The 18,480-nt window shown below is 44.7% G+C and overlaps 1 protein-coding gene across 1 annotated transcript in view; it reads left to right on the top strand.

Moving 5' to 3' along the window:
- Nucleotides 1-15,893, top strand: part of OXCT1 (3-oxoacid CoA-transferase 1) — a 128,924-nt gene extending 113,031 nt beyond the window's left edge. The window contains exons 15-17 of the mRNA XM_053914550.2: nucleotides 1,359-1,439; nucleotides 7,685-7,786; nucleotides 14,077-15,893. Of these exons, the coding sequence (XP_053770525.1) occupies nucleotides 1,359-1,439; nucleotides 7,685-7,786; nucleotides 14,077-14,118 (225 nt within the window). The 3' untranslated portion in view covers nucleotides 14,119-15,893. The remainder of the gene's footprint in view (nucleotides 1-1,358; nucleotides 1,440-7,684; nucleotides 7,787-14,076) is intronic.
- Nucleotides 15,894-18,480: the final 2,587 nt, after the last annotated feature.

Raw genomic sequence — 18,480 nt, 5'->3', positions numbered from 1 at the left:
GCAGGTATCTGAAAGCCCTCGCTTCTGGATGACGTGCACTTGGTCTGAGCGTGTGGAGAGCGACGTGAACTAGGTGGCAGGTGCACGTCGTAGCCGGTGAACGCTGAGAAGGCCCAAGATGATGATGACATCGTGTGTGATGCTTTTAGGCCCAGAAAGGAAGCAATCAAAGCATTTTGCCATTTTTAGTAGAACATCTAGAATGGGGTGGGTTAACCGTCAGCCTCAAGGGAAATACTAATTTGGGCTCCTGGTGCTTGATGCTTAGAAAGTATCAAGCGTAATGGAGCTTAATGTCAGCAGGAGAAGAGGATCTGAAGATCAGATCCTCAGAGCTCATGTCTCCACTGCATATCAGGGGTGGGGATGGAGGCAGGGGGCTGGTGGCACAAAGCCTGCTTTCCACACTGAGTCTCTCTTTCATTTTATGGTTGGAGAAAGGGTACTGTGGCTAAGGGAAATTTGGAAAGCGTGTGGATTTAGGCCAGTGAACAGAAGGAGGCTCAGGCTCCAGGAAAAGCCAAGAGCTGTGTAGGAAAGCGACTACAGTCATGCCTTACTGCGCCGCCTGGCCTGGCGCTGAGCAGCCGATGTGGTCATCTCAACCGTGTGGTAGGGAGTCTGGCTGTGGAGTTGCGTTCTCGACGTGACTCTGCTGGAGAACCGGGGTGTCGGAGGGGGGCCCGTGGGGCAGTTGAGTCTTCACGGCCCCGGTGAGAAGTTAGTAGGTAACATCTACAATTGATAAACCACGAAAAATCCGCCTGGATGGCCAACTTCGTATTCTGAAATACACAGGGAGGAAGAAAGTGTACCAATGTATAAAAGAAAATGCTAAAAAAGTTAAAATTGACTCCTACTGAGAGGGGGTCTAAGGGTACTGAGGGAGGTAAGGACTGCTGTATTCTGTAGATACATTAATTTTTAACAAATACATTTTTTAAAGGGATGTAATACGTTTGTATTCCGTGTGTGCTTCCTACCTACCCTGGGTAAATAATAGTTCATGCTTGCCAAGAAACCCATTCCCTGGAAGAGAAAAACAAGCAGGATATACAAAGTGAAATTTCTCATTCCATGACATGAGGAGCAAGGCTCGAGAGACCACATTTATGGCAGGGTGTTTCCCAAGTACATCAGTTACGCCTTTGGCTGTTCACTTGACGTTCTCCCTAAATCATTTTAGGGACAGAAGCTGCCTCCAGAGAGGGTAACAGCATGAGCGTGCAAAGCCTCCGAACCAGCCCAGACTCGGGAGACAGTTTCTCTGATAGTTCCTGTTTGTCCTGCAGTTACATCAAGTCTAAGTAAAAATTGGTTCCTAATCTCTCTTTTTTAATGTTTCTTTTTTAAAACAGGGAAATACACATAAAATCATGGAGAAATGTACATTGCCATTAACTGGAAAACAATGTGTCAACCGCATCATTACTGAAAAGGTAAAGTGCCTTTCTCTTTTTATTTCCTCTAATGTCTGCCACCACCTTTTTTATTTATAAGCATTTTTAGGAATTTTTTTTTGCTGCCTTCTGAAAATGTATTACATTGGTAGTCGTAGGATTAGTTTAATAGTATGATCCGTGGATAGACTAAATAGGAAAATTCATCAATTTAATGTTTTGAAATGTAGAATTCGTAATGTGCAACTCCCTGGAAATCTACGTAGGCACACAGAGTTGAATTAGCATCCTTAGCCATTCTGACAGTGTGATAGAGTCAACAGTTTTGTTGGTCATTATGCTTGGACTGTTAAGACAGGTGATATGGACAAAGTCAAGCATACATTTATTATTTCTGCCTTTCTTCTTTGTTTTCCCAAATCACAAGAACAGATTATTGGATTTTAGTTTAGGAAACAAAAAAATTAGGTTTTACTCATTTGGGTGCAAATTGCGGGGCAGAGCCTACAGTGAACCAGGGACTGGCGTCTGTGGTTCTTGCCTGTCTCCAGCCCTCTTGCGTAGAGTGGACTTCAGTCCTCTCCACATTTATTTCTTCTCAGACAGAAAGCCTTGGCCAGTGGCTCAATGGGAAGCTGCTCTGATTGGAGAGAAGCCTCGGGCAGCTGTCTGCCACCTTCTTTCCGGCCTGGAGTTGAAGCGAGGGTGTAAGAAAGACGTAGTTCTCCCAAGTGAGCAGGGAGGGTGTCAGCTTCTTGTTTCAGCATCTTGATCAAACCACCAAACAGAATTCTCTGTATCAGGCTTGGTTGGACGGTTGGTTTTTCTGTTGATGCTGCTCCTTTGCCGAGAGCCCAGCAGAGTGTCTTTGCATTAATCTGGTCGCTCACCCTCATGGAAGTGGTACCCAGTGCCCCAGAGCAGCCCTCGGAAGTAGTGTAGGAGGTCATCATACTCTGCAGAAGCCACATTTTAAGGGCTGTTCTGTTCTAAATGGTGCCTTTCCCCATGACTTTCTACATGGAATTCCACAAAGACGATGCGGAGAGAAGAGCAAGTAGATAAAAGGGCCGAATGTGTGATCTCAGGATTCCCTGAGTCTCACCATCCCTGGAACCGCTCCAAAACCGCGGGCAGCACTTGTGTGCAGGGACCCACTGCAGTGGACCCAGGGACAGCACGGGTTTGAACTGTGTGGGTCCATTTATACGCAGATCTTTTTCAATAAATACTGTAAATGTATTTTCTCTAGCTTACTTTATTACAAGAATATGGTATGTGATACATATAACATACAAAATATGTGTTCATCAACTGTTTATGCTATTGGTCAGCTTCTGGTCAACGATAGGCTGTTAAGTTTTGGGGAGTCAGAAGTTACCCGCAGATTTTTGGCTGTGCAGAGGTCAGTGCCTCAAACTCCTGTGTTGTCCAAGGGGCAACTGTACTTTGAAAATAGAGACAAAGCTGTCCTTGGTCCTGTTTCTTTAACAGCGTAATCTGGCAGAGCTTTACCAATAATTCCAGCCACACTGTCCTCCATCTTCCTCTTCTCCTGACAGGTCCTCACCCCGCTCCCCATCCATGCACGCCCTGCCCCTGTTCTCAGTTCAGGGCTTCTGCCTGCAGAACCGCCCACTGCACTCCGCCTCTCCCAACCCTCTCCACCCTTTAAGCCCAGTGCAGTTTCCGGCTCGATCACGAAGAGGTGTCTGACCGTCTCAGCCCTCATCATTTCATCCCCAGAGTGATCTACCATTCATTTTGGCACTTATCGAATAACCTTATGGCATGACTTATATTGTTATTTAACGTTCATGCCATTTAAAAATCTTTTATACCTTCTTTCTCCATCCACACTGTTGTTTTATTTGTTCCTTCATTACTGAGCATTTTGTGAGAACCTCTGAACTAGCCTGTTCCTAACATTGGCTACAGAAAGGCAGAGGGTGGTCCTGCCCTCCGAGGAGCATGTTCAGGTGGGGCAGACGGGGAGCATCCAGCAGCAGCAGTTAGAGTGACAAACACGATAAAGGCCATGGGAGCCATGCGAGCTGATGCCAAACGAGGAGCAGGAATGTGGGGGAAGGCTGTCTAACAGCCTGGGGAGCGTGTCGGAGAAAGCGAGGTGCTCTCAAAGAGCAGCTTTTCACGTGTCTTGCAAAGCATTTTACAGTGGGTTCCCCTTCTCCCCCAGTTTTAGTCTCTCACTTCCTGCCGTAACGTGGCCCCACTTCAGCTGCACTGGGTGCCCCCACCACATTCTCCTTTGCATGCCCTGTTTCTCTCCTCGGAACTCTCTCCCCACCCCATCCAGCTGGCTGATTATTGCTTATCTTCATGTCTCAGCTATAAATTTCTTTCTCCCGAAAATCTTCCTGCCACCCCCAACCCTGAGTCTTGCGGGTGCTTTGCTGAACCCCAGGACTCACTGTAACTTAGCGTGAACCTCTCAGCTCTGCCACCAGATGACTCTGTGTTCATTCAACACTGCGTGGCGCTTGCTGGACCCAGCCACTGCTCGCTGAAGACACGTGCTGTGGTTTTCCTGGTGAGGAAGGGTGGATTGAGCGATGAGGCTCGGAAGATAAGGGGGAGTCTTACAAGTGAGAATAAGACCAAAGAAGCTCTTCCAGGCTACGGGAGACACAACAGGCAGAGCCATGCAGGTGTTGGGAAAACACAGCACACTCAGGGGCACGTGGGCAGAACCGCGTAGAGGGAGGCGTGGCCAGGTTCAGAAGGATGATGCTGAGAAGACTTCAAAAGTCGCCCGACTAGGATGGAATGTGAATGCCTTGCCTGGAGATTTGGGTTGTATCTGGGAGCCTTTCTGTGATTCTTAGTGTCTGGGGACACAGTTAATTAGGTCTGCGATTTAGAAAGAGCAGTGCAGCTGCCATGTAGACAGACACTGAGAGGAGACGCGATCAGACAGAACCCAGTGACCAGGCCCCTTCTGTGACCTTGGCCAGAAAGATCAAGACCATGAAGCCCGGGACAGAAACAGCTTCGAAAAGGATTTACGACAAACTCCACCTAACTCCATGAGGAATGGGAGGTGGATGCGACCGCAGAGGTGATTTCTGAGTTTTCTGGCTGGAGGCATGGTGGCCTGCTGTATCCGTACGGAAGTTGGGACCATAGGGGAAGGGTGGAACCCGAGGGGGCAGGAAAAGATGAGGCTCCATTGGGACGTTCTCAAGTGGATATTCCTGAATAACTTCACATCCTGAACATCCAGGCAGATAGGCCTGGCCAAGAGTTGTAGATGTGCCTCTGGGGCTCAGAAGAGAAATCGCTTTCGCAACAGTTGGGGAAGTGATCAGCACGTGGGGATGAGCGGAGCCTTAACTGTAGATGACATTGTAGTAAAACTGAGTTACGTGAAAGGCAGACCCGTGTGGAACTTCGGGAACGTCAGAGAAAGCAGCGGGCAGGTTTCCCCCTGTGCTCGGTACAGCAGGCGCTCGATAAATGTTTGCTGAGGGAGTAAGTGACAGCCCACTGCCGCTAAGACAGCGGATGGGGACAGTCCTGCCTCAGCAGATGTGGGACTAGAACTCCATGTTCAGTCTCAGGAACGTTCCATCAGTTTGCTCTCTGAAGGAGGCTTTGCAGCTGTTACGACCCTGATCTCCCGTGTCCTGTTGCCAGGCTGCGGTGGTGAAAGCGGTCTTCTTCACCAGCACCCAGGCTGTGGTTAACTGCTTTGTGGCCTTTTATGGTGGTAATAAAATAATTTACTCATATGCAAAATAAATAGAGCAGCTGCAATATTGTCCTTGGTAGTTGAACAATTTATTGTATAGCTTTTAGGCTTTCATTTCCATTTTAATCAGGTTTTTGCTCCCACTTTATACCACTAGATAAGAATCTTCCTAAATATTTCAGAAGTAAATAACAGATGCTTGGCTTTCCAGTACTTGGCCTCGAGAGCTAGGGTTGGATGAAGGTTTTAATAAAAGTTTCTTCAAAAGCAGTGACTCAATTAACCATAAAGTTTATCCCCTCCCTGCTGACCATGTGTTCACCATACCACCATTATCTCCTCCCCGAATCTCTCCCCACCCGTCCCCAATAACACAGTCTGCAGGCTTTATTTCTCTGACTTGTTCCATGTCGATGAATTTACAGTTGTCCATGATACAGAGAAAAGCATATCAGTACCGACAGCGCTCCAAACACTTTTCCTGCAAAGAAAAAGGATTCTTTTAAACAAAATTTTAATTGCCAATTTGGAATTAAATAACCTAACGCAGCCTGCGGACATTCCTAAGTGATCATTTTTTCCATCTCCCAATAAATATTTCTCCTAATAAAAAGGTTTTGTTAGAAACATAAAAATGTATAAACAAAGAGCAAGTTTGTAGAAATATTTCCTCTTAATTTAAACCATCTTTTCCAGCCAAATCAACTAACTTATCTGTGAATTCATCAAATAGAGAGTGTAAGTGAGTCACTGGGGAGAAATAGCAGTTAACTGGATACAGACAAGCATCGGGGGGCTTTGATTGGGGCTCACACACAGGTGACAGTAAGTTAAGCTATTGAGGAGAAAGAACATTCCTGTACAGGGCCCCTGCTCAGTCCCAGGCAGATGCCAAGTGCAGAGAATGTGATTATTACTGTATTTGTCCTGGATAACGACCTTGGGAAACAGAGGGGTTTTTCTTTGTTTATTTTTGGTTTTTTGATATCCTTCTTCAGATGCGAAGATAGTTTCACCAAAGATAGCAAAGCTCTAAGCTAGGGTTCTTCCCTCTATAGTTGTGTGTTCCTGTTAGCCTCCTAACCAGGGACGTGTTTAAAAATGACAGTTGAGGGTTTGACTTCCATGCTAGCTGAAAATAAAGATTTAAACCTCAAATGATATTGTTGTTGAATGCAAGGTCAGTCCTCTCCTGTAGGACAGGGACGATCTGGGCAGCCTCACCTTAACGTCTGAGGAGGCGAAAACTAACCCTGAAAACTGAGAGAGACAATGCCTGTTAAATGGGGTCGAGGGCTGGGGACCAGCATTTGGGTCTCAGGGGAGCAGTCTGGGCTCTGACGCTTAGAACTTCCCATCAGCTCTGCCTTGGGAAGAGCTTCAGTCTGCCCAACAGACAGTCTGCCTTGGGACAGGTGAGCCTCCTGCCTCTGGAAGTTTCTAAGCAGAGCCCCAGTGACCATTTCAGAAGAAAGTTTTGAAGACTTCTTAGGGGGGAAGTTACACTAAGTGACCTTGTGGGTCTCTTCGACTCCAGTTGTCATATAACTGAGACGGCATGTGCTCCAAATCAGGTACAAGAGCCCGAGTCTACCTGCAGAGGTCAGGTTGGACCATCTGGCCCCGCCGTCACCTTGTGTTACCAACCAGCATGCAGTGAAGGGATGTTTAGGGGGTGGTTAGCCTTCTCTCGCCCTGGACGGAGCGTCTGCATTGATTCGCATTCTTGAGGGAGTTCCCCTGGCTGTGCTACCCTCTCGGAACTATGTGTTTTTGCAGGACTTACGGGAGCGTTTTAATGTTTACAGAGTACCTGGGCCAGGGGTCTCTCTGGGCCAGGACAGCCCTTCAGCTACTCGTAGCCACTTCAGAGCACCGGCTTTGTTTTCCGGAACTCTCTCCCCAGAAGCATGGGCCAGCTTTCCCCAGTCACCCTTGCGCTTTCGCCTTCCAAATGCCGCCTCCCTCCTTACTTTCCTTTATTCGTTCCTTCCTTCAGATCATTTGCTAATCATCAAATTGAAATGTTGACCAGAACACTTAGACCTAACCAGAGTAAAGCAAGGTTAAAACAACTGGTTAGCCCTGACCCATGTGGCTTGGTTGGAGCATCATCCCACAAACCGAAAGGTCACTGGTCAGATGCCTGGTTGGGGCACACGCTTGGGTTGCAGGTTTGGTCCCCAGTTGGGGCATGCACAAGAGGCAACCAATTGATGTTTTTCTTACACATGGATGTTTCCCTCCCTCCCCCTTTTTCTAAAGACAAAATCTTAAAAAAAAAAGAAACAAAAAAAACTGGTCATAACAGTAGCGAGTGCCATGCAGAGCCACCACTTGTTACTCTCTGGAGTCAGCAGTGCCCCCCATCTAACTGCCAGTGAAGTAGCTGGCATTTGTTTCTCACCCAACTGGAATAATTACGGTCACCATTTCTTTCATGGCTGATTTTCAGAGTCTTTTGTCCTGGGTCTGATCTTTCCTTTAAGAACTTGAGAGCTTGTTTCTATTTCTTGCTGTAACATGATGACTGTGGTGGCAATTGTCATCATCATGTTCTTGACTCCAACAGGCTGTGTTTGACGTGGACAACAAGAAAGGGCTGACTCTGATTGAACTCTGGGAGAGCCTGACGGTGGATGACATCAAAGAGAGCACGGGGTGCGATTTTGCGGTAAGTGCTTCTGTGAACAAATCCAGCCGCTGGACCTGCATCACCAGCTTGATGAATGGGTGTTTAGAGGGTGTGAACTGTTCATTTGGTATCATTTTTGGAGTTGACCTCTGCAGAGACCAGCTGTGGGAGGGAGAGGCCTCCAGATGAGAGCAGGGGGAGCAGGAACAGGCTCACACTCATGGGCCAGGGTTTGGCTCAGGAGTCAGGAGCAGGAAGGGGCGGAACCACAGGAGTGGCTGGAAATGGAAGGTCAAGCGAGCTTGAACTCAAACCTCTCTGTCAAGCCCCTTGCAACGCTCTGTTCTTGGGTCACATATCAGCCGTAGCTACACTTGATGAACTGTCAAATGGGAGCTGCACACAGAGATTTGATACTTCCTTATTTTTAAACCTGTCTGTGGCTTATGAATTTCTTTTTGGCTGGCTTCTATGCCTAATTGTCCCATCTGTTGATGTTATTAGAATGTTGGGCTTCTGACACCACCAGATGACAGTCACAAAATAGGTGTAGCCTACTGCTAAGAAAAGCTTAGTGCATAGAAACTCAGACTTAAAAAGTAGATAACTACGTCCAATTGAGAAATCTCCAAGTCCCTTTTTAAAACAAAGAGAATAATACTGTAATATACAGGGTCTGGCAGGTAACACCTGCTTGAGTGTGGTTGATAGGGCAATAATATGGGTGCAATAATGTATAGTTTTAATTTGAACATTTCACCTAAAATGTCATAGGGTGTACTTGAGTGTGATATTGTTATGTTACAGAATTACATGCTTGCGCTTTTGTAATAAAAGGGGGCATTATTGTGCTGGAATTGCCCTTTAGAGTAAGTACCTGTCTACGACCCACCAATCCCCTGTCTAATGGGGGTGAGAGGATGGCTCAGTCCACTTGAAGTTAATCAAAAGTAAAGGTGAAATGTCCCTGAAGAAAGTGAGGGAAAAGCATTTGCTTCTCACATACCTTTTGAAGAGCAGGTCTCCTAGTTAAATGAAATATATTCATAGTAATGGGAACCGTTGCAGCCGCATGTCCTGGAGAGAGGAATTTAACAAAACTCACTTGATAAAGCATGCGTATATTTCACACATTTCATCCTTAGGTGGTGCATGCTTGGCTGGTACCTATCAGTGCACAACAAATTTCCGTAAAAACAACTTTGCTGCATAATTAATTATCCACATACAACTGCTTCTGGTACTGTATGAAGGTCTTTGTCTATTAACCTTTTCTGAATTTCCCTTTGGAGAAGAGAAGTCTGCCAGCAATACCGCACACAAAATGCACATCTTTAATTACTTTTTCCATAACTTCAGGGGGTAAAAGTCAGATTTGTCTCTACTTTAACTATTTAGAATTCCTTACTCGTGATAAAAGAAAACAATTCTTACTTAATCAACTTCTCATTTTTTCCCCTATGTGGGTGAGTTAACCTCTTCTTCAACAGGCAGCATATTTGAGATCCACAGAATGCTCGATTTTCTGCTGCCAAAGAGAACGTACAAAGGAAGACCGTCATTGTTTTCTGTTTCTTTTTTAGTTGTGTCAGTAAATCAGGAATGGAAAAAATAGATTTTTACTGTTTTGCTTTGTTGTTTTTAAATACCTGTTTCCATGTGTCGATCCGTTGGAAACTATCTGGAGTGTCACCTCCCCTTGCCTGGCATCGACATGTAATGTCATTTCCTCCAGATGAGGCCGTTGAGGTGAGATGTTAATCTGTACGTCAGGGTTGTCCTGGAGGTGAAAAGGTGTAGCGTCGTCTGAACCACGATACTCAGAAGAACTAGCTTTGGAGGGTCCGATGATCCGTGGCATCTGTCTGGACCCTGCCAGGCGGCATCCCCGCAGCAGGTGGTTCTCTGTGAGGCAGGGACTGGAGAGCTCTCACTAATACAATGTTCTGCTCTATCGCTGGGTTATCAGCGAGATACATTTAATATGAAAAGACATTGAACACAACATTTTTTTATCTGACATTTCCGAAGGTATTCTGTGTTACAATTCACAAGCTACTCCAGTGATTGGAGCATTTACTCCATGTGTGACTATAGAAAAGTTGTTTAGACTTCTGCTGGAGAAAAAGCCTGTTTAGCCTTCACTGCATACCTGAAAGTGACTATCCTAGAAGGGAATACCCAGGTTGTTGTGTAATAAAGAAAAAAACTGCTTTTGACCTAGGCCAAAGCAATTGTGAAAATGTGTTAATAAAAGTCCCTCACACCTGTGCATATGGGCAAGTGAATGGCCACATACACAGACTGTGGCTATAAGATGATTGAGAAAATACTGAGAATTTCAAAGAAAAAGAAAAATATGACAGCATCAGATAATAGGACATGGCAAAATTGTGGTTTCTGAGTATTAAAAAATAATCGTTATAATGAAATATTTGGGCATTTAACAAAAAAGAGTTACTACGGCTTTGCTGTGTACCACAGGGCAGTTAGCAGCAACAGGAAATGGAGGAAGTTGCGACCTTTACTTGTCACTGGAAACAACTTCTTAAAAAATTTGTTAAACACAAATAAATGTGTGGTGATTCATAGTCACGATATCGAGTCAGTTGAAGGGGAGATTTTTCTTTTCAATTGGTAGGAAAGTCTCTCCAGGGTCATATATTGAATATGTCAAACTCCAAAGGAGGCTGAATTTTATCATAGAAATGCAAATATGGGCTATATTTCTGGAATCTTCACCACACTCCCAAAATACTATTCTGGGCAAGAGTGGTTCACAGCAAGAGAAGCCAGCTTATGACGGACAGAGAGCTTGCTCCATAAGATCACTCTCCTTCAAAATGCAGTTGTTACAAAGAAAGGGACTTTCCTCTGTGTTTCTCGGTGGTTGAGTTCTGAGTCTGTTGAGAGAGGTGAAGGAGGAGCTGGGCAGGGAAAGGTAGAAATATCACCGTTGTGATGAAGGCTGGGATGGAGGGTGTGGCTTAGGTGGACAGCTGCAGCAGGTTTTCCAGATGTGAACTCTGGAGGTGGACGGGACCTCAGCCCCCAGGTCTGGGCAGCCTTGGAAAACCACAGGCTTCCACACAGAGGTGAGCCTTTGCTTCTGAGCTTCTTTCCCTGTGGCTGAGAGCAAAAACAGTCCACACTCCCTACGGAAGGCCATGAAAGGTCAATAAAACAGAACAAATTGGCAAAGTTACGACTCCCGAGGGTCTCGGTCTTATTCTCCAGGCAGAAATGCACCTAAAACCACCGGTGGCAAAACATTAAGAACACTACTCATTTTTATGTTTGCAATGGAATCCGAAAGCAGCCAGCTGCAGACATTCTTTGCCAAGTTGAATAAATTTATACTCTCAATAACTATTTAGGAACTGGCATTATACCAGACTTAAACAGTATGCTCTTGGGATATCATTGAGGACTGGGAAGACAAGTCACTGGCTTATCTTCTTCACCTAAATCCCATAGTCTTCTGCTAAACCTGTAGATCACCTTGGCAGGGTAATCTGCTTCAGCTTGCATGAGTTCTCAGTGTCGATGAGACTGTAAGAGAACAGAGTGAAAAATGGTGGTTTAGTAGATGTTTTTCATTAAAAACACAGGGGCCAATTCAGTCCATGTCAAGTTTCATCTTCTGATAAAACTCAGTTTCCACATCGAGGATATAAATGATATTAAGAGCTCAAAATAGGGCCAACAGGACAAGAGAAAGGATCAGGTGTTTAATTTAGGAAAGTAAGATATCATTTCCTTGTACATTTTCTTTCTTTTTAAAAAAATTTTATTTATTTACTTTTAGAGAGAGGGAACGGGAGGGAGAGGGGGAGAGAAACATTGACCAGTTGCCTCTCATGCGCCCCTTACTGGGTACCTGGCCTGCAACCCAGGCCTGTGCCCTGGCTGGGAATCCAACCCGGGACCTTTCAGCTCACAGGCAGGCGCTCAATCCACTGAGCCACACCAGCCAGGCCAGATGTCATTTCCTTTTAAAGGAAATTCTATAAAGACTCCATTAGAAATTATCTATTTTCAAAAAAACAAAGTTGTATTTCATTAAATTATTTCCACAGATGCTCTGTTGTTTAAAAAAGAAGATGGATTGTTTATGAGACACACTTTCTAAATACTGAGTCCACATGTCTTTTATTCTTTTTGAGAGAGCTGACGTTCTGAGCTGAGACTTTTGTCTATTTATTTTATGTCTACTATTTCATCTATATATTCTACATCTGTTCTTGGCACTGGGACGTCTGAATGAGTTCTCATTTATTTTCAGCTCTATACCAAGCACGCTGGTCCTTTTTATTTGGCCATGGCATTCTTTTAGTAGGAACACAGAAAAGGGGATATTAACTCTTGACCTCGTGAAGAGCTAATGCAGAAAAAATTTATAAATGACCTAAAAATAGTTTTAACACTGACCACCTCTGTTAGAAACCTTTCTTCTAGTTCTTTGAAGCTTATCTAACTCACTCCATCATTCGTTCATTTGTTCATTCATTCATTTAACAAACTATTAACTGTTTATTCTGGAAGACAAAATGCTAGTGTCAGCCGATGGTCAATGGTTGTTGGCCCCAATTCAGTGCCAACAGGAATCCCCAATTTGGGGTGTGGTGAAGAAGGAATCTTTATTCAGTGTAAAATAGCTCAACTGTGATACTGCAGGGCGCTGAGGCAGCCCTAGAGCCAGGCCCGTCTCCAGCTAGACATCTCCGCTCTGCTCTTCGCCTTGCCGGTCTGCTTTGTGCTGTGCTGCCCTGCTCTGCTCTGCTCCATTCTGTGCCTCTGCTCTGGCCTGCACAGGTCTGCTCCACTCTGCGCTGGCAAGACATCTCCAGTGTTGACCAGCTCAACCACTGAAACCCAGTCTCCAGTGGAAAGGAGAAGTGCACTCCCAGAGCCCGAGGGGCGCCAGCTTATATGGACAGAAGACCCTGTTGCTGGCCCCCAGTTGGTCTGTCCTTGTGCAAATGATTCCAAATCATTGCAGTTTCATTGATCCAAAAGACTCTGTCCCGATCGGCCAGAATGGAGCCACTCTGGTTGGTTGAGGCTGCACAGCTCAGATTGGGTGGGGAAAGCCTCAGTCCTGCTGGTTGAAATAGGGCTCTAGGAACTCCTTCAGAAAGGCTGGCTCAGGTGGCAGAAACACAGAGCGGGCAGGCAGTTCAGTGCAGATGTGGGTAGTTCAGTGCAGGCTTCGCCCGGAAATGCAGTTTGTGTGAGAGGCTCCTGTATAAAAATGGCTGCTAGGCTCTGGGGGTTGGTTTGTTTTTGTTTCTGTTTTGAGCCCAGGGAGCCACCAGGAGCCCTTCTTGCTAGGCCTCTTTTCCTCAGGTCTACACTGGTTAGGCCCACTTGAATTGCCACATGTTTGAAGGGCCCAAAACATCACCTAAACTTAAATAGTTTTTACTGTGCGTTCCATGCGGACTGTTACTTAGTAGAACTTGGTGGATATTTGCCAGATGGAATGAAGAAATCTGTATCTGGCATTACACCTTGAAAGATCTGTAAAAAGGAAGGTAGACCACTTACATTTCAGTTTCTTCTTCCACCATTAACTGTAGACTTACGCTTATATTTCTCTGCTTCAAGACTCCTAGGAATGCATTTGCTGATCCATACGTTGAACATAAATATAGTCAACAGTTAATATTTTTAATGCTGTTACCTCCTTTTTGTAATAACTTGGAATCTTTTTACTGTTTATATCATTTCTGTTCTGATTGTGAAATTTTTATACCTTTGTCATTGACCGTACATCTCCTCATTAACACAGGGTGGGGCAAAGCAGGTCTACAGTTGTGAATACGCAAAACATAGAGTTTATTCTTCTATTATTATTTATTATTTTCCATATGAACAACCGTGAACCCCACCTTGTGTGTGTCTAGTGAGTCTAAAGACTACATTAAGTGTCTCTTAACAAGACTGAATTCACTGGACCTGTTTGTTTTGAGGAATCTGAGATGTGCCTTAACGTCTGTCTTGAGTCAGGTCTCAGAGGCATTATTCTCAGAGCTCAGTGGCCCCTTTGTCTCCCTCTGCTCCTCCTCCACCTCCATGTTTCCATCTTAATGATACTTAGTTTAGGAACTATCGTGGAAGAACGTTAAGAACCACTAAATACAGGAAATGTAAGCAGTAAAGGAGTTCTCCGTCCCAGTTCAGAGTGGAAGAAAATGAGGAAATGCCAGGTGATGTTCATGGGAAGGCTGTTTGTTGCCTGTGTCCTTCATGTTTGGAAATCGGAAGGAAAGAGGTTTATGCCATGAGGTTTTTCATAATATGGTTATTTTTTTCTCTTTTACCAGGTTTCACCAAAACTCAAGCCAATGCAGCAGATCACAACCTGAACTGTGGAGTAAACCTTTGTCCCAAGCTGTGTGTTTTTCATTTTAACCAGATAGGATTTCATGGAAAGGTTATCAGTAATCGTATTTGTATGTGGAACAGTTTTTCACTAGATTTTTTAGCATTTTACACTTTATGCAGCCTGTTCTCTCAAGCGTGCTATAACATTTTACTGAAAAACAAAGAGAAAAAATATGATTATCTTATTTGTTTTATAAGTGCTGAGAAGGATGTCTTTACAGTTGGTTCTCACACTGGATTTTTCTCCATCTTCTCTGGCACCTACACTGAGTTGTGTGCGGTTGGTGTCAATATGGGCCCGGAGGGAGAGTTTCATTGATGTACTTTCCCTTCAAACGAAACGGTGAGGAGAAAAGTGACCCCCCCTGGGGGTCCCCAGGGCAGCACCGTGCTAGTCCTGAAAGACAACTGTATGGGAATTTTGATTAGGAGAAGTGCTGCTTTCCCTTCGGACTCCTTGGCCTTTTCTTTCGGAGCCTCTGCTTGTCTGATTGCATCGTTGTCCTACAGCACCTCTCTTCCTCCCACCCTGTCTGTTGCTAAACAGATGCCTATGAAGGAAAGCGGGAACATCGCTGTGTGGGAGAAGGTAACTCGTTTGCGGGAAAGACTAACGGTGCAGGGCCTGTTGGTACTGACATCCTACCAACGTTGCCTTTACTAACCAACCAACCCGCCCCCCAGCCATCTGTGCTCTGCCGAGTCCTCGTGGATCTGCTCAGTGTCCTGATTTTGAATCAGTATTCGTCTACACCCAGACGGTCCTTCAGAGCCTTTCTCTGTGTTACTGAGGACCCATGGGCTACTGGAATAATACCTGCTCGTAAGCCAAGAGGACTTGGGATCATTTATCATGAATCCGCAGTCATAGTGAACACACAAGGGTTTTTTTTTCTTTCTTTTCAAAAATTCTTTTCAAGCTTCTTATTTGTGGTCAGAAAAGTTTCTAAATGTTGAATGCCTTTTTCTACAGAACAATGTTCTTTCTTCTGACCAGGCTACTTCCTCGAGCAAAGTATTTTTAATTCAACTCTGTCTAAATAGGGTACATAAGGATGAGCAGACCCAGGATTTGAAGAGTGGCGAGCGCATTTTCACTAGTAGAAAGGAAACGCTGTATTTTCGGTTTTGTAGGGAACTTCTTCTCAGAGGTGTCCTCCGTACCAGACACTTCCCCGGGGGTGACCAAGCATCCTGGCTACCAAATGGGCGAAAAGCCCAGGCACCCTGAAGACAGGCAGTGGCAGGCCTAGCAGAGTGCAGCGCCACCTCTAGCACCAGGCGCAGGAACGAATGCATGTCTTCCCGTGATGGTTGTCATCGAAACTCACTTTCTCTCCAAATACAGTCACCATGTGTCATGCGAGGTACTAGAGGGAGGAGAGAGGCCTTTTGTTTTGTTTTGTTTTTGTTTTGGAGAAGCAAACTCCATATATAAGATAGCCTGTTACACTGGCTTCATGGTTGAAAGCATACTCTTCCCAGTATGAAGAAATGGGCTCTTTTTAGAATGTGTGGGGTCTAGAGAATGATATATATCTATGCCAGAGTAATAATTTGGGGGGAAACGTATGTTACTGATGGTTGCTCTATTTGTAAACTTATTTGCTTATTATTCCAGTCTGTTACTTTAAGATAATATATTTCTAAGAATGTTCCCAGCTTTGGCAAAACCTAAGTAGATGTCTTTTTATATTCTTGATTAAAGAGTGCCATGGATACATAAGAAATGCAATAAATATTCCAAATTGCCATAGATTGGTGTGATCGTCCTTTTCCTCATTGGGAGTGGGAATAATGCCACAGAAGTTAGTAGAACGGCCAACAACAAAAGCACACTTTCCTGCTGCTAATCAAGTTTCTGCTTTTCTTCAAAAAAAAGATTGTCCTTCATGAAAATCAAACGAAATGTTTATCTAAGTGAATTCTGCACTCCACTCCTTATCAGAGCCAATCATTTGTCTATAAACATTGATTATCCCAGCTTTAGGTGTTAATGTATTTTTTGCATTTATCTAACATTTCTTTGGGGTACACATTCAAGTTATTTTCCTGGTGGTGTGTTGAGTTTGCTTGCATTTGGAGTTGGCTCTATGCTAGTCTGCTCAGCATCTGGTTTACACCCCCCCACCCCCATAAGAGACTCTCCCCCGGCTGAGGAGTGCGTGTGCCCAGGATGTGCCGTTTTTGGAAGCTCTCCTCTGTCTACAGTGCTTATCCCCATGGGTCTACGACCCAGGATGTGCCGGTCTGGTTGATTCTCCCAGGTATAAAAACTGAAAATGAGAGAAGCCGATCTTCCTATTCCTTTCTTATCACTAAGCCATAAGTCTGTGACTCTGATCCCAACACCCCTGCCCCCAGTTCCAGCACACACTCGACCAGCTGAGCTCCTGGGCGGGGGAAAGAGGCTGAAACACAAAGTCCCTGAGCTGCAGGGACGGAGCATCCTGGTTCCGGATGCGCCTATGACCCACCTCTCTCCAGCTGTGCTGCACGTGAGCCCACACATGTCCCTGAGCTGGGTCTTTGTCACTTACAACCAGAGTGTGAACTCAACTTTTGTAATTTTTCAGTCCCAGGAAGGATCTGATCTCTTATGGAAGTCAGGCAGAATATGAGCAAAGCTGCTTATACCTGGATCCAGAGAACACAGTAAGACTCTGTGTGTGTAGTAAGGTTGCTGCAGGTAGAGGCTTTCTTCCAATTTCAGTATAGTAAGCACAACTCTGAAAATCATTCCCATGGGAGTATAAGCAGAGATTTATTCAATGGATGGGTTTCTTTCCACTCACCTTCCTTTCCTTACAGGGTATGGTTTTGAGTTTCTTACATTTCTTTTCAGATTCTCCATCTTTAAAATGGGGAATGTATACTGTTTTCTACAATGGTTTGCTAAGATGTAGTTAATGTATCTGGTTACAAGATACTGGTAGATCTTTTTAAAGATGCTGTACCGTAGTATTATTGCCTTGGGCCAGAATTGTCAGTTGTCCCTGTCTTTTTATTTTGCAATGTCTCCACTGCCTTCCCACCTAAGGCCATACTGAGTATCAAAGTGAGTTTGAGCATAAATATCGGTAAATGCAATGTATTCTGAATGCAAGTCTGTGTGACATATACCTGATGTCTCCTGGTTCCATAAATGTCATTTGCATCTGACTAAAGAAATTCAAAGAGGCCACCTTCTGTGGGCCACATAGCAAGTCCTATGAGAGTGGTAACTACACTGATCCGGGGAACTAATTCATAAAACAATTCATTTCCTCAAAGCCACAGTCAAACACAAAAGATACTTGGTTGTGGAAGTTTTTATGTGTGATTATCGTGGTCATTATTACCTTTAATGGGTGCTACATTTACTTGGAAGCGACTGCAGGTGACTCTGCTGACTCTTGTAGCAACACCCACGGCAGGTCCACAGGAAACACCCCTCTTTCCGTGGAAACATGGCATACCGGCTGCCCAGTGTAGTCATTTTTGTGCACTTCGCTCATTTGTCGGCATTCCGTTTCTTACCCTTAAAATTTCAAGAGGAAATTTGGGAATGGGAGATAGCATCTTCCACTTTGCCTTCTTGGTGTTAAGTGCCAAGCAGCTCTCTCTAAATCTTCTCAGAAAGTCTCCTTTCCTTTTTTTTTAAATTATTATTTTTGTAAACTCTTTCCTCTATTGTTGACACTATTACGGATGTGCCCGTTGCCCCCTTTGCTCGCCTCCACCCAGCCCCTGCCCCCACCCCTTGGCCTTCACCATATTCCTTTAATCCTCAACTCCCAGCACTTCTTTGCTTCTATGTGCTCATGTAAGGTTTGAAGAGTTGTCTAACTTGTTCTCAACCAGACAGTTCAGAATGTGTGCAGAGTGGCCTCGCTGTAGAATACAGGGTACAGTGTGTGTGTTGTAGCATCTTGTATTAGTATAACAGCGCCACGATTTGCTCATGGTGGGTTTTGAAATATGTTTGTTGAATCAGTTTACTAGTTCAAACACGACACTGGCTGGGTCTGAGGATTTCCCTCAGCTACACAGCGACGTAAGACCTCTGAGGAGGAGCAAGGAAAGCAGAGAAAGAAGCAAGAGGCAGAGTCTGGAGGCTGCGGCTATGGAATAAGGGGATCTGCACTGATTGTTTAGCCTTCCATGATTTACACAACCTCTAAAATGTGCTAGCTATTTTACTCCTTTCTCACAATCACCTGCCAGGGAGACATTATTATCACCATTAAAATTAACTTCATTAGTCTGAGAGAAGTAATGTCCATCAATTCTTTAATCAAATTAGTCTTTCAAGGGTAACATTGTATTTTGCCAGGGCAGTTGAGAGTAGAGCTGGATTAATT

The sequence above is a fragment of the Desmodus rotundus genome, chromosome 1 (assembly GCF_022682495.2).
Source record: "Desmodus rotundus isolate HL8 chromosome 1, HLdesRot8A.1, whole genome shotgun sequence".
Classification (NCBI taxonomy): Eukaryota; Metazoa; Chordata; class Mammalia; order Chiroptera; family Phyllostomidae; genus Desmodus; species Desmodus rotundus.
The sequence above is the reverse complement of the archived record's forward strand: the minus strand, read 5'-3'. Positions and strand labels throughout refer to the sequence as shown.